Genomic DNA, 23,959 nt, shown 5'->3' on the forward strand with positions numbered 1-23,959 from the left:
ATAATTTTCTCCTCTCGTCTCCTGTGCAATCTGAGGGCAGATCTAAACAAACTTAATGTAGTTACATTTGTAATGAAAACTGTTTATCTGTGGAAACTGATGAAAGAGCCAAGATGAGCACAGGAAGGTTTTGTTGATGTTTTAGAGAGCTTCGGTAAACACTTAATTGTAACGCTTTACAATAAGGTTTAATTTGTTAACATTAGTTAATGCATTAGGAATCATGAACTAGCAATGGCCATTACTTTTACAGCATTTGTTAATCTAGATAATGTTAATTTCTACATGCACTGCTGAAAAATTAATACTTTTAGTCAGCAAGGACTAATGTATTGATCAAAAGACATTTATAATTAAACAAAGATTTCTATTTCAAATAAATCTTTTGAACTTTCTAGATCTTAATCAACTGTTTTTAACATTGATAATAATAATAAATGTTTTCGAGCACCAAATCAGCATATAAGCTATTTAAAATAACAATAGTATTTTAATATTTCACAGTATCAAACTGTATGTTTAATCAAATAAATTCAACCATGGTGAGCATAAAATACTTACCAACCACAAACATTTGCATGTTAGTGTATACTACTACATTTCAATGTGTAAATTTGCATTTCTTAGTATACTATATTAAACGTAAGTGAACAACTTTATATTTATAAATTAACATTATCCTAGAGTAGATAAAAAAATAAGTGCTGTAAAAAATGTTCTTCATTGTTAGTTCATAATATTTAATTCATTAACTAATGTTAATGAATTAGATGTTAAGGTAAAGTATTACCCACAATGCATGATCTTCCACCGCGCTGTGCTGCTGTCGCCTGTGTCCGCGCGAGATTGAGTGATTGTAAATGCATCTCAAAGAAAGCCAGCAGTCTATCTATACCTATATATTTGCCTTTCTTAACAAGCCTGTATGTAAAACAGTTGGATCTCCTTCTAGATGCAGAGACGCCGTGTTTTAATTTTGTTATGATGGCTCTGTTGCATGCTGGGAGGACGCTTGATTTGCATGGCCCAGTGCTGGCAGCAGCAGCAAAGCCCCTATACGCCCACTTCTGTCCAACGTGGAGCCCATTTCTTTACTTTAAATGGCAAAGATGTAGAACATCACTCTTAATTTTCTCTTTCTTTATTCTCTCTCCTTCCCTTCTCTGTGTCTGTATTTCTTTTCCTACTTCACGATGTCTGTTTTATGTCTTTTGGAATTACTTTTCGTTTTGCATCCATATCTGACGGATGGATTCAACTTGACACCTTGTCATCGTGTCTCCACTTAATCTTCTAATTTCATTATTACTTTGCATTACTGTTGGAACCACCTCCATGGTCACGTCACTCCATCCTGTGCATGTCGCCCCATTCTGTTTGTCCTCTCTGGCCTTTGCCGCCGCTCCCTCGTCCCCTGCCCCTCTCTGCAGCATTGGGACCAGGGAGGGGGTAACTCAGAAGAACCTGAGCGGCTTATTGCCCATACGGGACTTCAGGCTGGACCCCAGTCTGCTCTACTCTCTGCCCCTTCTGGCCCTGAGCCCAAACCTGCTCATCGTCTGGGTGTTCCTCAGCATAGCCTACCTGCTGGCCAAACTCCGCTGCAGCTGAGCCGGAGACCCCCTTCTTTCATTTTTCTTTCTCTCTCTCCCTCACTCCAGCTATCTCAGCACTTTCTTTCTCTTTTTATTTTCACTTTTTCCTCCTGTGGGTGAGGAGTTGTTTGCAGACAACGCTGAATTCTCTCTGGTTCATTTCAGCTCCTTTCTCTAAAGGCCCCGATATACTCATGGCAAAGATCTTTTTCTTTCTTCGCTTAGGCATAAAAAGAAGATTGAAATACCTTAGCAGGTATACAGTTGGCGAACAAGCCAAAACTGTGAGCGTGTTTAGATGAATATCTAAATGCTGCGCGCTTAACACACAACAAAAATGACAGCAGTGAGAAAACAGCAGTTAAGAAAGCATCTTATTATGATTTGGATGTTTTAGGGGTGTAACGATACATCGTTATATCGCGATATAAAAATGCATCACTGATGTTAACTATATGATTCGTGTTTTATTCAAGACTCAGCTTACTGTATTTATAAAGTATAATTCACCCGAAAATGTAGATTCTGTCATCATGTACTCACCCTCATGTCGTTTCAGACCTATACAATTTTCAGTAATCTTCCAAACACAATTGTTTTTTTAATGAAATCTGAGAGATTTCTGTCCCTCCATTTAAAGTCAGTTCCCCTAAAACTTAAAAGATCATAAAGGCGTCGTAAAAATAATATATAGAGCGGTCTAATCCAAATCCAAGTCTTCTGAGGAGACACGCTGGCTTTATATGATCAACAGATTTACAAAGACGCGCATACTATAGTAAACATGGACGTTTAAATGTACGTGTGCGTGATGCACGAAAACCACATGAGAGTGAGTAAATGAAGAAAGAATTTAAATTTTTGGATGAACTAATAAAAGTTTGGAAATAGTCATTTTGACATGCTTTGCGATTAGAACCGTTATCTGAAGCGATACGCACTGGTGTAGAAACAGTTGGAGGCCCCCCATCATTCAGTCAAAAGATTTGTTCAAAACGTGGATTCGTTCAGTAATGAAACATCACTGTGTTGCTCAGAGACTGAATGGTTCTGTTGATTTGCTTGGAACATTTTTCGTTGTGAAATAGACAAGGGTTCCCACTCATCCTGGAAAACCTTGAAAACCTGGAAAATTGATGAGAAATTTTCCAGTCCTGGAAAATACATGGAAAATTAGAGAAAATGAAAAATGTGCTGGAAAATCTTGTAGTTGTCCTGGAAAATTTTTTAAAAAGTTCTTGGGTTTTTCTTTAGAGACCAAAGAGCTAAAAGATGATAAAATGAGCCAAAAAGAGATTTATCTCAGAATGAAAGGTTAAAAATTATTAAATCCCCACAAGAAGGATGCAATATTAATGCAATACTAGAAATTGCAGTTAAGGCATGACCATTGGACAGCAAAATTTCTCAGTGAAGAATTAAGTGTGAAACCATCAGAAACCCTTTAGTCTTCAGTGCCACCATTTTCCAGAACTGCAACCTACCTGCAGTCTCCAGAAGTGTGAGGTGTCAGGATCTCAGAGACTTAGATTAGGTAAAGAATCCTAAAAAATGCCCCCCATTTAAGAATCACATACTGAATTGTAGTAAAATACAAGACAGATTTTTTTTATAGGCTTTATAGACAGACAGATTGAGAGTGACTCTTGAAGGACCAGCACCACATCCTCTTGTACCACTGTTTGAAGAATTCATCTTTTTTATTTATCGGAATCTAGCTGTAAAGTATTAGAGTTTATTTTTAGTCCATCTCTTACCCTGAAAAGTCCACCTTGCAAAGATAATGATCTTCCAAAACTTACTGCCAAAAAAAAATAGAAGTGTGCATCAGTAGTTAAGTAATGAAAATAAACTATGGAATCTTGTTTCCGCCACTGAATAATAAATAAAAAAAAGTCTAAATATTTTTCTTACAATTGCGAGTTTACATAATTGTGATTTAAGCTCGCAATTGCGAGGAAAAAAAGTCATAATTGCAAGTTTATATCACTCTATTCTGATCTTTTTTTTCGCAATTATTACTTTTTTCTGGCATTTGACAGTTTATATCTTGCGATTCTTACTACTTTTCTTGGAATTGTGAGATATAAACTTTTGAATTGTCAGAATTGGGAGTTTCTATCATGCAAATCTGACTTTATATCTTGCAATTGCGAATATCAAATCACAGTTATGTAAACTTGCAATTGCAAGAAAAAAAAGTCAGAATAGCGAGATAAAAAGTAAAAGTTGCAATTACCTTTTTTTTTTTTTTTACGGAAACAATCTTCCATAGTCATAATGTATGATTAAGAGCTCATATTAAAAACTGATTTTATAGTTAAGTCATGGCAATAAACCTTTTAAAGACTTAGAGAGCAATATATTACTTTAGGGCGTAATCCCAGTCTTTTATTCCCATTGTTGTAAAATTGAAAATGTCCTGGAAAATGATCGCTGAAAAAGAGTGGGACCCTGATAGAGGAAAAATAGACAATGTTCCAAGTCTAAAATAAAAGTCACCATATATTAACTTCTTGTTTATTGAACTGTTGTATGAAATCAATAGGCTATCACATTTGCAATCGTGCTGATATTCAGGAAAACAGCACTCTATACCCTGTTATAAAACAAGAACTCATACAAGGACATTTTTGCCCCATATATCTTTAATTTTGGGGGCATTTTTATTAAATTTGGTGGCATTTTTGCACCTAGCACCCTTAAATTTCCATGATGGTGGGGGGCAAGGCTCTTTTACAAGTGCAAGCGAAGGCCCCTTCTGTTGCAAGGGAAACAGGTGAAATATAACAAAGGCTGCTACTGGAAGTGAAAGCAAAGCATAATTTAACTCACCATGTCATGTTTTTAGTTTTGGTACTATGATGATTCAAAGCATTTTATACTGTTTATTCTTATCATGTAAGTGTATAATCTGCACAGGTGGCTTGTCTGTGTAAAACAGATTCAACGAATTCTTGCATTGAAAGCGCGAATGTACTGTGTTAGAAAAAATGAAAGTTTACAGAGTTTCCGTAATAATACTACTATATTTAATGTTGAATATAATGTATAATAATGCAGTGGGGCAATATTTGTGGGTCCTGGTAATGCCAAATGCCTAATTTTACTGATTATTTTTATATGTATAGTATAATTCTGTATTTTCAGATTCAGAATCATGAATATTTTTATTCTGATGTCACCATTAAGAAGTTCTCTCTTAGGTTTCCTCGCTATCCTAATTCTAATTTCATGTTAATATTCAGTTTTAATGTTAATTGTTAATTTACATACAGGAAGTTCAATTAAATCTTGAAATATTGTAAATTCTTTATTAAGTTGTATGTACAACTAAGTAAGTTATTGAAAATTGTTAATGTTTTGGATATAAATCTGTTATTTGAATTTTGCTCAAAACATTGTGATGTGTATCGTATCGTGAACCCAGTGTCGCGACACGTATCTAATCGTGAGCAGAGCGTATCGTTACACCCCTGCATCAGCTATGCTTTTTTTCACTCCTGTCAAGTCACGTTCATTTTTATAGCACTTTATTCAGTATATTGCTTCAAAGCAAGCAGCTTTACATTATTAAACAGTCAGTGTCAGTGTCACTTTCAGTTACCATAAAGCAGCTCTCCAGTGTGTTCATGTTTTTACTCGCGTCTGACCTCTGAAAGCAAATGATGTAATCACCAATTCAAAGGTGTTTACCAGCCAGAGTGAACTTTTCTGGAAAGTTCACTTTGGCAAGCTTTTCAGACTCTCGAAACGAACTTCATTTTAACCTGATTTTGTTCTATAAGATTCTTCGATTTGGCTTGAAGTATATTGGGGCCTTAACAGCCAGTCTAAAGGTCTTGGTGTTTCTATCTGCCTTACCTCTCTCTTTCTCTCTCTCTCTCTTCTTAAGTAATCTTGGATGACATAAGAGAAAAGTTTGTAAATTAATTTGTGACATATTACAGATATTCTGAATTATTTTAGAGGGTATATTGAACATATATATTTAAGACATTGATTTATTTATTCAATACTAAATATTCTTATAATATAAAACCGTTTTATTTATGTTATTATAACGGCACGCATATCGTGTGCTGGTGGTCCGTACAATATTTATAATAATGAGATACTGATTCTGTAACAGTATCACAGAGTTTTCCAGTGATTTTTGTGGTCGATTTTGTTACGTCTTCCATGTGTTTCTATCTAAATGCAAAGCTAAGGCCCGGCCAAAGCTCATTTCAACTATCATCGCACTTGCTTTAAAAATGTATTGCACTTTAGGGTGTTAAGTGTGTCCATGTCTTCCCATGTTTTGCAGGAAGAAAACATTTTGTTCTTTTGCCATGATTGGTCTGCACTAGCCTGTTTGCAGCTTTTCCAGTAAAACTGTTAAATTTGGCCATATAAGATTGTATTTTCAGTCAGGGAAATCTAAATATGCATTTGAGAATTACTTTTTTTCACTGTCAGCTGATAGAACTGAAATGGGTTTAATAGGAATTTTGTGTAAAGGAATGTTCCGGGTTCACATACGTTCTGTTAAACACAAGACAGGCAGTTTTGACTGGTCACTCAATTCGTAAAAACAAACAAAACCTTCTTTACATTAATGCACTAACAATGAAAGTCTATGGGGAAAGGCACTAACATTAAAATACGCAATTTTGAAAGTACAACCTTCTTCCAAATTGAGAGACGTAATCAATGTTTGCTAGATAGCTTAAACTGAACCTGGAACAGTCCTTTTAAGATGTATCTGTTTAGATGAGAAGACCATCCATGTGTTGCTTTAAGTAAAGTGTTTTTATGCAGGACTAATGAATAGAATGTATGTTCTTTTGCCAAAACTAATCATGACATACAGGCTGCAAATCTTCTGAATTCTTCCCTTATTTATATGTAAATATATATTTTATATGTAAATATTTACCACAATTATTTCATCATTTTAAAGGACTCCCAGTTTAATCGTGCTTCCCTCTGTGCCAAATTAGAAATGGCCTCTCTGTGCTTTGTAAAAATGTGTCTGGCCACATGCCACGGCCAGTACATCTGCTGTTTACAAGTGAGCACTGCTTGAGTTTACATGCCCTAAAGAGCTGTCCATTACATGAACGTTAAAAAAATTAACATTCACCAGGCTACAGAAAAGTGTAGACTTCATCTGACCTACTAAAGAAATTGACTGTCCCAAAATATCTCCATTTGAGATGCTGAAGGGGTTCGTTTATAATGATGTTGCGGCTCTGTGAGTCTATTTTTGCTCAATTTGCTTTAGAAGACTTCCAGACTTTTTCCTGTTTGTTTTAAATCATATTGGATAATGTTACTAGCTGTATTCTGAGTATGATTACATTTTATGCAGTAAGTTGGAGAAAGGTTTTGGTAACTGATTTTGAAGTCTGTTTAGACAGATACTGCCTCGGGTTTGGCTGAATGTCGTTTTTAGGTTTTAACGAATAGAATTTAAGGATAGGACTCAGTCTGATAGCTTTAAAGTTTGATCATTGGTTTTAAGTAGGGCTGCATGATTATGACAAATAGATTATTTCCCTTGACATTGTAATCTGAATTATTTTTTTATTAGAAATTCACAACGTTTATATTAAAACAGCTGCATGTTATTACAATCAGCTTGCAGTGTAAATTTGATGTTACTTTGTCTATTTTACAAACAAGCTGCACAACATCTATCCAAATAATTGCAAATTATGAGCTGTGTTTTTTTTTTTTTTTTTTTTTTTTGCCTGTTCAAAAATTCGCACAACATACCAGTTTGTGATTGTTCAAATGCTGCAAGAAACACATATTGTTCTAAATGGAATGCTGTATAGGACATTCATGGTTAATCGTGGCAAAAACAAGTTATTTCACTCGGCCTCTCGCTCTCATGCGTCCAAATGCATCTTTTTGATTGGGGAAACATCAAATTCTCCAAAACTGTTCATTAAGCTTACGATAAAATTTCATTTTTAAAAACCCCAATGAATATCTGACAACAACAGTCTCATAAAGCTTGTTTCTTATGTTCAAATAGCATTTAAAAAAGCTTGTTTTTCATGCTAGACCAGCCAATTAATAGTAGTGCACCGTCTTCCTATATATAAAGTCTTTGATCGTGGCAGCCATACTCATAATCAAAACGTTTTGGAGTAATTGTGCAGCCCTAGTTTTAAGGATCAGTTAGGTTTGAAGCTGTATAGTGAATGTTTTGGGAACTATCTTAGTAATCTATCTGTAATGGAACAGTTTTGTGGATTGGTTTAATGAATTTGCTTGATTAATAAATAGGCTCAGAGCACATGCTCTTTTGATTTATATTGAGCTTTCATGCTCAGAGAATCATATTTTATAAACAATATTATACAATATGCAGTGTTGTTTTTATGCTTCCTCTTACAACATTTGTACATTTTTAAATATTATTTCAGTATTTTTAATCAATATTTGAAAAATATAACCTTTTACTCAAAGATCAAAGTAGATTTCTTAGTTCTACCTCGTTTTACACTTTAGGCTCGTGAACTGAGCGTACATGCTCATTTAGTCAAAAACTACAAGGTCTCTGCATGGAAAGGAACCGGTTTGATTTAGAAGTTTTTTTTTTTTAGCTATTTAGTTATCAAAAGATTTCTGTGATCATTTACTCACCTTTGTATGTTTCTTTCTTCAGTGGAACTTAAAAGGAGATATTTAGCAGAAAGTTCAAGCTGCTCTTTTCCAGACATTTTTCTCATACGATTTTTCAGTGAACAACTTAAATTTCATTTGGTTTATTACACTAAGCTGCCGTATAGGGGTTTAGAAGACTTAATCCCAAAGTTTACTTCGTCCATCCTCATTCCGCTATGGGCCGGTCACTGTCCGCGTTATGTAATTTTCATCATTGGGTGGATCCGCAGACGTCTGCACACACCGTCTGCAAAGCCACTTGAAGGCAAGCCTGCAACCTTAGCCGAAAAAAGTGTAACCCCTGCTAACGCTGCATAATAAGTTGGAATACACTTGCTGCATGTCTCATAAAACATTCAAAAATGTAAACGTCTGAGAGAAAGAGAAGAGCAGACATATAGATTGATCTGAAAAAGCATGACGACACAAAAGAGAGCTCTATTCAGTGTGGTTTTCTGTGTTCAAACACCTGAAGCGTGCAGCCGCGTACACAAACACAGAAAGCTATACAGCGCACAATTACTGAACTGAGCTCTCTTTTGCATCTGAATGGACAAATGCACAAAACATTGTCAAAAATGTCAGTTTTGTAAAGTATTCACGTAAATAGTTGGTTATGTCTTAAGAAAACGTAAACAGTTGTGAGAATATTGGATGTGCATCAGTGTACTGAATCAACGCATTCAGTCTTAAAGTGACAGCAGCCTAATAAACCTGCTGCCGTCTCTGCCCTTAATATTAATCAAACAAAAGACGAAGAGAAAAGCATTCACTGCTCTTTAATAGCTTTATTAAGGATTAATTAGATTTAATTTATACAAATAAACATGTCTGCTTGAAAGAATAAAGAATGATGTGTGCAAGTTGTTATAAAGAATCCATATATCATTCATTGAAACGAAGACCATATGTTCTTGTTTAGGAGAAGTGGTTTTATTTAATTATAAATTATTATTATTAATTATTTGTTATAAATATGTCTGTATTCCATGTTAATAGATGTTTTAATAGCAGGTTAATAGATGTTTTCTCCGGGAGTATATAATGAGTTTGGAAATGTTACAGAGATTCTTAATTAATGCATTACAATTTAACGAAACCCATTAGATTTTAGTCATCTAAAACAAAAACAATTAAGATGACTAAAATATGACTAATTGTCATTTTATTCTAAAGACTACGACTAAAACTAAATCAAAATTTGCTGTGAAAATTAGCACTGCTGTGCAGTAGTCAAAGAAGAGAGCGTAAAGAGGGATTAGAGATACAAAACGGTAAACAAAGCAGCATATCATTCTCCATCGTTTTTGTTTTGGTTCTTGTTCTAAACTTTGCATGCAATATCGGATACGCTACTTTTCTTCCTCTATCCTTCCGAGCGAACATTAGCTGCGTTTCATTCCGAAGGCTGCATCTTCTGGAGGTCGCATTTGAAGGCTGCATATGTCATCGAAGTGGTCTCGTTTAAGAAAAGTAACCTTTTAGATTGCAAAGTAAGAAAGTACTTTACACCTCACGAGGAATAACAGTCAAGTTTATTACAGTTACTTTTCTTAAATAAGACATCAAATGTGACCTCTGGAGGAAGCAGTTTCCGAATGAGATGATGACTCAGTGCTGCCCTCTGATGTCTGATTGAACCTTGAACCCAGAGTGTAAAAAAAGGAATTGTACTGCGCATGTGTCGAACGCGCCCATCCGTGTTCATCCGCGGTTGAGTATACTTTGAAAGCTGTGCGGACTCGGAACATGGAAAATGAAGTATACTCGGGAATACTTATGGTGCTTTTTTTCAGAGCTTGATAGCCTCTGCTGCCCATTCACTTTCATTGTATTGGAGCAGCATGAACATTTTTCAGAATTTTGTGTTCCACGGAAGAAAGTATAAGTCAAATGGGTTTGGAACGACATGAGAATGACACATTGCACAGATGTTTAATTTCTAATTAGACAGTTTGACCTGAAATAAACCGTTCCATATCATGCTTACTGATATCACTCTAAAAATGCTGGGTTAAATATAGATAAACCCAGGGATTGGGTTGTTTTCACCCAGCCTTTTTTTTCAACCAATTTTGAATTTATTTTTTTAGCCAGCAATATATTAATATAGTAAAAGGCATGTTTTTGCTCACCCCCAAATAGGGGCAAATTTGTGGGGTATTTTAAGCTGAAACTTGACCAGACCAGAGACTTATATTACATCTTGTGAAAGAGGGCATAATAGGAGCAACTTTAACCCAACCTGCTGGGTTTGTCCATATTTAACCCAACTTGGGTTGTTTTTAACCCAGCATTTTTTAGAGTGATCATTTACATTGCAACGGTTGACTCATTGAAGAATTTATTGAATACTCTTTTTTGAATATCACTAAGATATTTATGTGCAAGCACATTTTTGAAAGCATCACCGATTTCTATGTGTATATATAAAAGACAGAATTTGTGCAATCTCAATAAGAGGGACATGTGCAATAGTCGCCCTGATCAAATGTAATTATTTAGCGTAAATAATTGTTTACCACACCCTAATACACAGCCAATGTAGCATGCTGATCTTAAAGATTTCTTTATATTTTCATCAGAGCATTGCAACTACCTAAAAAAAAAAGTCCTAAAGAACTTTTAGTTGCATTTTCAGCTTGTGTTAACTATATTGTGACGTGGTTTGTTTATGCTGCTTTTTTTTTTTGATGATGACGAGTAGCTTTGGCCACCCTCATTCTCTGTTCACCCGTAACACTCATGCTCATAACACTGCTGAAATGTCTGCTGCCATCTTTTGTGGCTGTGATAATTTTTGCTTGTGATTTTTCTAAACATGGCTTCATGTTCTGTTTGTTTTCTACTTGTTTTTACACACTCAATCCCGCCCCATTCCCCTGCCAGCGAGGGCTGCCGCCGTGAGAATACCACGAAGAACATTGGATGTCGCAAGTATGCCTTTAACTGTCTGCAGCTGAAGGCCTTTCCTAAATATTACAGACCTCCCGATGGCACTTTCGGGAAAGTGGAGACTTAATGAAATGACTCTTGTTTGGATGTAATAGTCCTGCACATTAGAAATTCAAGCTTCTTCAAGCTGAGCTACAGTAAATCTGCTCAACACAAATGCTGTTTCAGTTTGTTCCGATGGTTATCGCACATTTACATTTCAAGCATGAACTTGAAGTGGAAATGTTGACTGCAACGATTTGTATCAGTAGATGCAGTAGATACAGACTACACGTCTGATCAGTTCTCTTTCATAAGCTCACAAGTATCATCAAACACATACGTATGTATTACATGTAATTTATCATATTTGCCCTCTGTAGTGCACAATGAAGGGTTTAGTCATTTTTGCTATGTATTCGGTAATCCTGGCCCTTTATAGTGCATAATGGAGGGTTTATTCCTTTATGCTGTAGTCTTGACTGTCTATCGCAAACTGTTCTGTGTTTAGTACGTTAAGCTACACCAGCTGCATCATAATAGTAGTCACGTGACTCTTCTTGCCTTGTGTTCGTACGTCGAGGCTCCACCATTTTCAAGTGTCATTTCCCATAGACCAACTTTTGGGAAATGTGTGTTTTATTCATTTTTAAGCCTAACTGATCGTGCACAGTACATCCTCTCAGTTGCGATTAACAATGTCCTGTTGAAGTAAAAGAAATGAGCTACTGGCAAGTTTCTTCTATGGACTAACGTAGAAAATGATAAAGGCAAAGTGAGATCAGTGTATCACTGTGTTCGGCTGGCAGCAACGACTCTTTCTAATAGATGACGATGCTGTCGTTCTGTGCTGTACTTGTTTTTAACAAGAGGTACATTCATAAATGGAATATGGATACATTGAGAGAGTACAGTACAGTGCTAAGCACTCATGAAATAGAAATGTGAATCTGTTTCAGTCATGAAAATTATCCGTTAAAGGTTATTCTTTTGTCATGTGTGTGTATCACTGTTGTTTTTGATGCTGTTTTTGACACTGATGTTGATTTGATTATTGTATGCTTATACGACGTTATTTAAGAGAGATATATGCTCAGATTTTTGGATTGATTTTGATTTGTATTTATTTCTTTTTATGGTAATGATCTTGTTGATCTTTTATGATGCCCTCTTAGATATATTATGTCTGTCTAGAACAGAGTTCTGCTGTATTAAAATGCTGTCATCAATATCTGATGCCATTAAAGAGAGAATATAAGACAGTTGACGTCGATTGTGTTCTTTTTATCACGAGAAAGCTTTTTTGTCTCTGTGCATGTTGGGATGTGTGGGGATCTACACTAGGTTAAAACCTGGGCAATATGTTTGTTCATTTATTTTTTTGCAATTTACATGTTGGTGGAAAAACCTATTTTGTCAATATGAATGGCCGTCAATGATGCTTTCTGCTCATAATGATGTTCTACTACTATTACTAATGAAAATAATAATAATAATGGTCACACTTTAGATTAGGGTCCAGTTCTCACTATTAACCAACTATTAACTGACTTGCCTCAATAAACTCCTAATTACTTTTTATTAATAGTTAGTAAATTAGTTGTTATAGTTGTTAAGTTTAGGTATTGGGTAGGATTAAAGGATTAGTCCACTTTCAAATAAACTTTTCCTGACAATTTACTCATCCAAGATGTTCATGTCTTTCTTTCTTCAGTCAAAAAGAAATGAAGGTTTTTGATGAAAACATTCCAGGATTATTCTCCTTATAGTGAACTTCAATGGCCTCCAAACGTTTGAAGGTCAAAATTACAGTTTCAGTGCAGCTTCAAAGAGCTTTAAAAGATACCAGACGAGGAATAAGGGTCTTATCTAGTGAAATGGTCATTTTTCGAAAAAAATACAACTGTATATGCTTTATATAAACAAATGATCACCTTGCAAGTGTTTCCGCCAAAACCACACTTTCATATTCTTCTAAAAGCTTCTTACGCTTTATGTCCTACACCTTCCCTATTCTACTTATGGAACGAACGCAGTGCCAGTTCCATTTTTTTCCGTAAGTAGAATACGGAAGGCGTAGGACATACGGAGTAAGCTTTTTGAAGAATATGAAAGTGTGGTTTTGGCCATTAAAGTCCACTATAAGGAGAAAAATCCTGGAATGTTTTCATCAAAATCCTTAATTTCTTTTTGACTGAAGAAAGAAGGACATGGACATCTTGGATGACATGGGGGTGAGTAAATTATCAGGAACATTTTATTTGAAAGTGAACTAATCCTTTAAGGATGTAGAATATGGTCATGCAGAACAAGGCATTAATATGTGCTTAATAAGCACTAATAAACAGCCAATATGCTACACTCTAAAAAATGCTGGGTTAAAAACAACCCAAGTTGGGTTGAAAATGGACAAACCCAGCCATTGGGTTGTTTTAACCCAGCGGTTGGGTTAAATGTTTGCCCAACCTGCTGGGTAGTTTTATTTAAACCAACTATTGTTTAAAAATTGCTATATGGCTAGCTTAAAATGAACCCAAAATAGTTGGGAAATTAAAAACAATAATAAAGCAACAATAATAGACAAAAGGTGAATGTTTATTAATAAGCTTTAATATTTTATTAATATAAATTTAATAGTTTATTAATATAAATTTATTAATAAGCAATTTAATAAATGTTTATTGTTGAATAATTATTCATTGAACATTAATAAATGTTCATTTCCAACATACTTTGGGTTAATTTTAATTAAGCAATACAGTAATTTTTAAACAATAGTTGGTTTAAATAAAACAACCCAGCAGGTTGGGCAAACATTTAACCCTACCGCTGGGTTAAAACAACCCAATTGCTGGGTTTGTCCATTTTCAACCCAACTTGGGTTGTTTTTAACCCAGCATTTTTTAGAGTGTAGTAATATGCATGCTAATAAGCGAGTAGTTAAAGGATTAGTCCACTTTTAAATACACTTTTCCTGATAAATTTACTCACCCCCATATCATCCAAGATGTTCATGTCTTTCTTTCGTCAGTCGAAAAGAAATGAAACTAAACTGGCGCCGCATTCGTTCCTTAAGTAGAATAGGGAAGGCGTAGGACATTCAGCGTAAGCGTTATGAAGAATGCGGAAGCGGAAAGTACGTTCAAGGGGATATTTTGTTTATAAAGCATAAACGGTTGTATTTTTTTCGAAAATGACCAATCGATTCGCTAGATAAGACCCTTATTACTCATCTGGTATCGTTTAAAGCCCTTGAAGCTGCACTGAAACTGCAGTTTGGACCTTCAATCTGTTGGTAGCCATTGAAATGCACTATATGGAGAAAAATCCTGGAATGTTTTCCTCAAAAACCTTCATTTCTTTTCGACTGACGAAAGAAAGACATGAACATCTTGGATGACATGGGGGTGAGTAAATTTATCAGGAAAAGTGTATTTAAAAGTGGACTAATCCTTTAATAGTGAGAATTGGACCATAAACGAAAGTGTTGCCATAATAATAATGATAGTGCTTATCCAAGTACCTAAAAAACACAATAAAACAATGAATTATAAATGTAAGAGGTTTAAATTAATGACAATAAATTGATATGAACACAGAAGAGAAAATTGTAACCTAAAAAAAAAATGTGATTCATGTGGTAAAATCTAAATTAATTGATTTTGTTCAAATTAAATACAAGTATTTTACATTATAGAACCAACCTAAATATATTAGGTTACACCAACAAAATTACATTTAAGGGTAAGATCAGGCAGAAATAGCTCTTTAATAAATAAATGTAATATATAGCTCTCTGCAGGTTACCACATTTTACCATGAAAGATGCTCGTTTCATGGGTAACACTTTAACTCAACTTCTAAAGCATTTATTGTTCATAGTTAATATTAATTTCAACATTTAGTAAAACATTATTAAAATCAAAAGTCGGATAACACTTTATTTGGTTACACTTTATTTTAAGGTGACGTAGTTACATTGTAGTTACTCAAGTACTGAGTAATATGAATTACTATAGAGTTAAGGTTTGGTTTAGGGTTATTTACTTGTAATTATGCATAATTTTACTGTTATTAATATAGTAAGTACATGAAACATGTAACTATGTTACCTTAAAATAAAGGTGACATATATTGTGGTGTAATTTCGGCATCTGCCAGCAAGAGGGGGACATGCTGACCAGCCAATCCCAAGCCCACTGGACCGTGTCACCTGTCAGCGCTTCCCTGATGAGCTGCTGCTGCCCCCTTGTGTTCTGTAGCACCAGAACAGACACGGCTTACATTAAGAACCAACGTCTATTTCCAAGGAAAGTATTTGAGTAATTGGAGCTTCATTCAATAACAGACACTTCACATTATTATGGTAGAGACGAAAAAGGATGAATATGGATGTACTTAAAACCAATCAAATGTCACTACCTGTACAAAATAACCCTGCTTCTGATGAGTGTCATAAGAGTCGCCGCACACTTCTGTACCTCAGAGAGTAGGAAACAAGTGGAAGAGCTGATAAATAAATAAAAACCTATACCAAAATCTATTTATAATACATTTATTTCATACTAAGTATACTTCATATCCATTCACATATCTACTGACACATCACTTAAGACTTACTGATAAAAAATTATAATTAAACTTTATTTGGAGAGTTTTAATAAAAATTGTTTTAATATCACTATTAATAAGGATCTTTGTATAATATCTTTAAGATATTTAATGTTTACCTAAAGAATACCTGCAATAGTTCCACTTTAGCATAATCAAATACTTCAGCATGTCTTTAGTTGGATCTCAGCACTACTTCTGCACAATTAAAGTGCATCAAGTATACCAGTTTATATACCAGAAGTAAAATTGCAGGGTATTTTTATTAAGCACATAAATATGTAAATATATTTGTAGTATAGAATAAAATATGACCAAAATAAGAATTTTCACCGGAAAATGTCATCTGAACAAGTAAAGTCTGCCACTTTTGTTCTGACCAACTGAGAAAAAAATCATTACAGTAAATCACGCTACCAATGGTGATTAAATCTTAGCTCAGATAACATCAAACCGTGCAAATTATTATCATTATAATTTGTTCTCAAATTGTTAATGTTAACATCAGCATTGCATGACTATGTGTATTTAGTGTGTATTTGCATTACCTGTAGATTTCAATTTGTGTAGCCACTCCACTGTCCGAAGTCTTTTGCTTTTGACTATGGCTGAATCTCCAGCTGTCACTCATGATTGGACCTTTCTGATTACAATCCGCCATCAAAATGATGTTTAATATTGCAGCTGCTGTGAGAAAAGGGTATTAATGATCCACAATCCTCACATGATATAGCCTACTAGCTGGGACTCCTTCTTCATGTAAACAGATGTGATGTAATGACGCAAAGATGAACAGTGGCATGCTCGAATTTCCTGTGGATACCAATACCACCTGAATTATAAAACATTATTACAAGCTTACCGTTGTGAATCGAGCTAAGGTAAGGAGATAGTTTTGAACACTAGCTGGTTATGTACTTGCTCAAAAATTGATTTGGGATCATTTTTAACCCCAAAAAATTACAGACTGCATCTTTAAATCTGCTGTTATTACAATCACACCAAATATTTTACAAAACTATTGTATGATAGTTTTTCCAAAAATGTTTATCTTTGAGTCACTTGTGTTAGTAGCTTGAACAACTCTTATTTTCAATTAAAGTTTTCCATTAAAAAACTAAGAATCACCCATATAAAAAATGTTCAAGTTCATGTATATACTTAAATCTCTACCATTTCAAGTTCACTCGTGTGGAGCAGGCTTTTCAAGATATATCTAAAAGGACTTCCACAATTCTTAAATAAAGATTACACTGTGTGCAGAATTATTAGGCAAGCTGATTTTCTGATCATATTTTTTTTCCAAGCACATTTTACCAATTCCAATCCACATCAATCTTAATAACTACTATTAATATTGTTTTTAATCATTTATAAGTGATATATAATTGTTCATGAAGGCTGGAAATGAAAAATGCCTTATATTCAGGTGTGCAGAATTATTAGGCAGGTTTGCTTTTACAGGCAAAATGAGCCAAAAAAAGAGATTTAACTCAGACTGAAAAGTCAAAAATTATTAAATACTCACGAGAAGGACGCAATACTAATGCAATACTAGAATTTGCAAAGTTAAAGCATGACCAAGGGAAAGCAAAATGCTCATGGGGTCAGCGGGGTCATACAAAATCAGGTGGAAAAGAAAAGACACATGTTAACTGCAAAAGATTGAAGAATTAAGGTGAAGAATTAAGTGTGAAACCATCAGGAACCCTTTAGTCTCCAGCGCCACCATTTTCCAGAACTGCAACCTACCTGGAGTCTCCAGAAGTGCAAGGTGTCAGGATCTCAGAGACTTAGGTTAGCTAAAGAATCCTAAAAAATGACCCGCTCTTAATAATAATCACAAGCTGAAATGTTGTGAAATACATGAAGACTGGGTTTTTATAGGCTTTATAGACAGACAGCTTGAGAGTGACTCCTGAAGGACCAGCACCACATCCTCTTGTACCACTGTTTGAAGAATTTATCTTCCAGAATCTGGCAGTAAGGTGTGGGAGTTTACTTTTAGTCCCTCTCTTATCCTGAAATGTCCGTCTTGCAGAGATGGACTAAAAATGATCTTCCAAAACTTACTGCCAGATTCTGGAAGATAAATTCTTCAAACAGTGGTAAAAGAGGATGTGGTGCTGGTCCTTCAGGAGTCACTCTAAATCTGTCTGTCTATAAGGCCTATAAAAACCCAGTCTTCATATATTTTATAACACTTCAGCTTGTGATTCTTATTAAGAGCGGGTCATTTTTTAGGATTCTTTAGCTAACCTAACTAAGTCTCTGAGACACCTTGCACTTCTGGAGACTCCAGGTAGGTTGCAGTTCTGGAAAATGGTGGCGCTGGAGTCTAAAAGGTTCCTGATGGTTTCACACTTAACTCTTCACCTTAATTCTTAACTCTTTTGCAGTTAACATGTGTCTTTTCTTTTTCACCTGTTTTTGTATGACCCCGCTGACCTAATGAGCATTTTGCTGTCCATTGGTCATGCTTTAACTTTGCAATTTCTAGTATTGCATTAATATTGCGTCCTTCTCGTGAGTATTTAATCATTTTTGACTTTTCAGTCTAAGTTAAATCTCTTTTTTGGCTCATTTTGCCTGTAAAAGCAAACCTGCCTAATAATTCTGCACACCTGAATATAAGGCATTTTTCATTTCCAGCCTTCATGAACAATTATATATCACTTATAAATGATTAAAAACATTATTAATAGTAGTTATTAAGATTGATGTGGATTGAAATTGGTTAAATGTGTTTGGAAAAAAAATATGATCAGAAAGTTAGCTTGCCTAATAATTCTGCACACAGTGTATAACAAAATGTGCATCTTTTCTGTCATTATGAATCACATGGTTGTGCATATGATTTTCTAAGCTTGCTCAAGCAATAGCGCCACTATGTGGAGAAAGGGTGGTGGCGCTATGCTGCTGCCGTTCCATAAAATCATAATGCATTTTTTCTTCATGGCTTTATTAACAGAGTAACAAAACACTTCATTATAACACATATTTTCTCGCAGTAAACCTTGTGCTCTATTAGTGTTTGTTTTTATTAGTTTGATGAAGTAGCGCACCGTTTAAGTCATCATTTCATTCTAAGCAAAAACATTAACTGACGCTCTTTGCGCGCGCAGTGCTGTGGTGCGCGCGCACCTGACACCTGTCACACTGTGACGAGTTTCTGGCTCTTCTGATGCTCGGGAGCAGAGCGGATCTTCACGAGCGCGGGGCAACACTCACACACATCACCGAAGCTGGATCAAGCCGTCCGAAACCCTCCAAACTTCCACTGGGCCGGGCCAGCAGGCCAGCAACCCCCGATCTGGACCGATGTGCTGGCCGAGATGTCTCGACACATTTATATCAGGAATAAGATCGGCGAGGGAATCCAAGCGCCTATATTTCAGGTGACCATGTTAAGACTTGAGATGAGATGTCGCTTTTAAAGTTCTTTGTTAATTTTATTGGATAACTTTATAGGATATATACAATCATTTTTGGTTGGTATTTGCTCTCGAGTTCTCTCAGTAAAATAGTTTTAAAGGATATTAAACTGAAGTACACTTTGTTTTTAGTGGCTTCTGCAGTTGTGCTGTTTTTTTTTTTTTTTTGGCGTCAAATAGAGGTTTACGCAGCGATGCCATAAAGAACGATTTTTGGTTCCACAAAAAAAACTTACAGTTCTAAAAAGAACATTTTAAAAATCTACAGAACCTTTTTTCCCGCAATAAAGAACCTTTTTGTGGAATGGAACGATTCCATGGTTGTTAAATGTTCTTCATTAAAACCAATTAAGAACCTTCATCTTTAAGAGTGAACGCTAAACTTTATTAAATCACGCGAAATATTTGAAGCACAGGTAAATACCTACTATTAGAGAGTATTTGACAGTAATAATGAAGAAAGCTCACTTAGATCACCTGACTACAACCTTAATGGTGTGAAATGAGCACACTGACCTATTTTTTGGTGGCCCTATTAAACAAACTTTAAAAAGAACAAGCTCTCTGTCTATCCTCAACACTACAGAACTCTAGAGACGCCTAGAAATAGAAACAAATCAGACCTGGCTAATTAATGTGTCCCTGTAGTGACTTTTTTTTTTTTTTTTTTTTTTTTTTGTCAGCCCACCCCCTGTCTCTCTCTTCCTCTTTCAAATTTCCTGTTGTTTATACAGCTGTAATTTTTTTTCTTCCCAGGGATAAGGAAGGGTTAATATCTCTGATATAACCTCAAGCTGACTGGCCGCTCTGTACCTTTTCTGCTCCTGCTGTTATATCACTCCATTAATACATTGCACAGATAATTTACATTTGATTCAAGTGGCTCTCATTACAGAATGAACATCCCTCATTGATGCTCACTATTTGCACTGTGCATGCACAGTGTTTTCTCCCTTCCATCATCCAAATTTGGCTAACTACTATGTTTCTACACAATGTATAGTCTAGTCATATTTTACCCATTTCTAATTTATTTTTATGCAACATTCAGTCTATATTTTAGTCTGCATACTGTACATTTATTATAACCTTGATAGAAACTAGCAGGCAAATTCAATAATATTGGCCAACAAATTCAGTACTGATCCGGCTCCTTATTCTGACTGTAAGATATTAATATGCAAATATTATATTATCTCAAAATGGTTGGGAAAGGATTGAATAAATGGTTGAAGATTGAAGAACATACCTTTAAAAAAAAATCATTCATGTTTCTGTCATTGCTCCCTCTGCAGGTGAACAGGGGAACATACTCACGCCGTAGTCGACTGAAGAGGTCTGATGGCAGCACCACCTCTACCAGTTTTATCCTGAGACAGGTAAAGTAATTGTCCATTTCTGGAAGTGATCAGGTAAAAAGCAGTCTATAAAAAAGTGATTTGCCCCTTTTTTGGCTCAATTAGATTATTACTTAGAGACTAGTCACTTAAACAGTATAACTAGTAATCTAGACACATTTTAAGGTCAATGAAGCAAACATATTCTGTCTTTATTCTTTGTTTTGTTCAGGCCTGATGTGCTGTGATACATTGCCTGTTAAAACCTTTTTCTTCCATTACCACTTTAATCATGGTCATAGATCGTAATGCAACTTTGTATAAGTGATGTTCATAATTTATGAATTAAATTTCTATGTAGTGTACACAAACATAAAGTATATATATATATATATATATATATATATATATATATATATATATATATATATATATATATGTATATATATATATATATATATATATATATATATATATATATATATACACAGTACAGTCCAAAAGTTTGGAACCACTAAGATTTTTAATGTTTTTAAAAGAAGTTTCGTCTGCTCACCAAGGCTACATTTATTTAATTAAAAATACAGTAAAAAACAGTAATATTGTGAAATATTATTACAATTTAAAATAACTGTTTTCTATTTGAATATATTTCACAAAGTAATTTATTCCTGTGATGGCAAAGCTGAATTTTCAGCATCATTACTCCAGTCTTCAGTGTCACATGATCCTTCAGAAATCATTCTAATATGCTGATCTGCTGCTCAAGAAACATTTAATGTGTACAATTGTACAAAATATTTGTGTACAATATTTTTTTTCAGGATTATTTGATGAATAGAAAGTTCAAAAGAACAGTGTTTATCTGAAATCTAATCTTTTGTAACATTATAAATGTCTTTACTGCCACTTTTGATTGATTTAATGCATCCTTGCTGAATAAAAGTATTAATTTCTTTAATTTCTTTTCAAAAAAATAAAAATAAAAATTCTTACTGACCCCAAACTTTTGAACGGTAGTGTATAATGCTACAGAAGCTTTGTATTTCAGATAAATGCTGTTCTTTTGAACTTTCTATTCATCAAGGAATCCTGAAAAAAAAGTACACAACTGTTTTCAACATTGAAAATAATAACAAATATTTCTTGAGGAACTAATCATCATATTAGAATGATTTCTGAAGGATCATGTGACACTGAAGACTGGAGTAATGATGCTGAAAATTCTGCTTTGCATCACAGGAATAAATTACTTTGTCAAATATATTTAAATAGTACACAGTTATTTTAAATTGTAATAATATTTCACAATATTACTGTTTTTTACTGTATTTTTAATTAAATAAATGTAGCCTTGGTGAGCAGATGAAACTTCTTTTAAAAACATTAAAAATCTTAGTGGTTCCAAACTTTTGGACTGTACTGTATATATATATATATATATATATATATATATATATATATATGGAAGGATAGCAGCCGGATGCTCTGGACAGAAGAAGAGGATTGTGGAATACAGATGACGGTGAGAACCATTACAGGTGATCAGGTGAGGAATTCAGGAGAATGGACTGGTAAGTAGCAACATCAAGACCAGACTCAGGGGACCATGGCAGAGCAAGAAGGTTATGAAGCCATGGTGGTGCAGGAAGGTCAGGAGGCTAGGGTGGTGCTGGAGACTCAGAAGTTAGAGCAGGTTTCTGACAGAGCTATGGGGCTGAAGCGTGCTCTAGACTGAGCTTTGGGACTGAAGCAGGCTCTGGACTGAGTTCTGGGATTGAAGCGGGCTTTGAACTGAGCTTTGGGTCTGAAGCCGACTCATGGGCTGAAGAGAACTCTGAAGTAGGTTCATGGGCAGGAAAGCACTCTAAAGAGGTCTCATGGGCTGAAGAGAGTTCTGAAGCGGACTCATGGGCTGGAGAGGAATCTGGAGTGGGTTCATGGGTAGGCTCGGTGATGAAAGCGGGCTCTGGGCTGAGCTCAAGGATATGAGAGCGGGCACTGGGCTGAGCTCAGGGACGAGAGCATATACGTGACTCTGGTCAGGGGCTGGACCCATCACTGGACGATAGTCAGGGGCTGACTCAAGGGCAGGAATGGTCTGAGAAATTTTTCTCATGAGAACAGACTGATGAAGATGATTCATAAGAACAGACTGGAAGATTTCACTCTCTGGAGCGCATTCTGGGATTTCACTCTGAAGCAGCTTTGTGGGTTTCACTGGAGCGGATTCTGGAGGGTATTCTGGAGCGGACACTGAAGAGCATTCTGTTCGCTGGACTGAGACTAGAGTCATCTCTGGACTCTAGATAGGTACGGGAGTCATTTCTGGACTCAGGACAGGGACAGGAGCCATCTTGGCTGAGGGCTCAGGTGCTGCGGCCATCTTGGCCGAGGGCTCAGGTGCTGCGGCCATCTTGGCCGAGGTCTCAGGCATGGCGGCCATGACGGGACTAGACTTTGGAATGGCGGCCATGACAGGACCAGACTCTGGAATGGTGGCCATAATGGGATGAGACTTTGGAATGGCGGCCATGACAGGATGAGACTCTGGAGTGGCGGCCATAATGGGATGAGACTTTGGAATGGTGGCCATGATGGGACGGGTCTGGTGACTTTCTCTCACTGAAACCGATGCCGAGATTTCACATTCTGGAATGGATTCTGAGATTTCAAACACTGGAGTGGACTCACGGACAGGAACCATCTTGGGATCGGACTCCAGTATACCCATCTTCTGATGGCTACTTCCAGCAGGATAATGCTCCATGTCACAAACCTCAGATCATCTCAAACTGGTTTCTTGAACATGACAGTGAGTTCACTATATTAAGATTGCCTCCACAGTCACCAGGTCTCAATCCAATAGAGCACCAGTTTGGGATGTGCTGGAATGGAAGATTTGCATCATGGATGTGCAGCCAACAAATCTGCAGCAACTGTGTGATGATATTATGTCAATATGGACCAAAATCTCTGAAGGCAGGAACACACCAAGCCGACGGACGGCCATCGGGCAGTTTTTGTTTTCTCAGTGTGTTCCGCACCGTCAGCTGAAGTTGGTCCTCGTCGGCTTTTTTCCAGCTATTCGACATGTTGAATCGCCGTCGGAGCTCGTCGGTCCATCGGGCCATCTGATCATTCTGATTGGCTGTTCAGCTACTGCCACCTGCTGGTTCAGAAAGGCATTTCATCTTATGCAGGCGCAGAACGGACGTGCTACTTGGCCGTTGGCTGTCGATTTGGTGTGTCAGGCCAACTTTGGACACAGACGCTGCCGACGTGAGCCAACCCCACAGTCTGCTTTCATCGCCACTAGTTCGTCGGCATTGGCTTGGTGTGTTCCTGCTTGAGGAATGTTTACAGCACCTTGTTGATTCTGTGC

At 35.9% G+C, this 23,959-nt stretch overlaps 2 protein-coding genes across 11 annotated transcripts in view; both read left to right on the forward strand.

Moving 5' to 3' along the window:
• Positions 1-12,454, forward strand: part of inpp4ab (inositol polyphosphate-4-phosphatase type I Ab) — a 67,190-nt gene extending 54,736 nt beyond the window's left edge. For 7 of the 8 annotated variants that reach the window (XM_048200534.1, XM_048200537.1, XM_048200538.1 and 4 more), the window contains one exon: positions 11,148-12,454. In XM_048200534.1, coding sequence (XP_048056491.1) covers positions 11,148-11,280 — 133 coding nt within the window. In that variant the 3' untranslated portion in view covers positions 11,281-12,454. Of the gene's footprint in view, positions 1-1,430; positions 9,914-11,147 lie in introns of those variants that run through there. The other variant, XM_048200541.1, reaches the window with a different exon arrangement.
• Positions 12,455-18,932: 6,478 nt separating this feature from the next.
• Positions 18,933-23,959, forward strand: part of cacnb4b (calcium channel, voltage-dependent, beta 4b subunit) — a 31,524-nt gene continuing 26,497 nt past the window's right edge. The window contains exons 1-2 of one of the 3 annotated variants that reach the window (XM_048200542.1): positions 18,933-19,201; positions 20,533-20,616. In XM_048200542.1, coding sequence (XP_048056499.1) covers positions 19,139-19,201; positions 20,533-20,616 — 147 coding nt within the window. In that variant the 5' untranslated portion in view covers positions 18,933-19,138. The remainder of the gene's footprint in view (positions 19,202-20,532; positions 20,617-23,959) is intronic. The other 2 variants (XM_048200543.1, XM_048200545.1) reach the window with 2 other exon arrangements.

This window comes from Megalobrama amblycephala, linkage group LG8, assembly GCF_018812025.1.
Source record: "Megalobrama amblycephala isolate DHTTF-2021 linkage group LG8, ASM1881202v1, whole genome shotgun sequence".
Taxonomy (NCBI): domain Eukaryota; kingdom Metazoa; phylum Chordata; class Actinopteri; order Cypriniformes; family Xenocyprididae; genus Megalobrama; species Megalobrama amblycephala.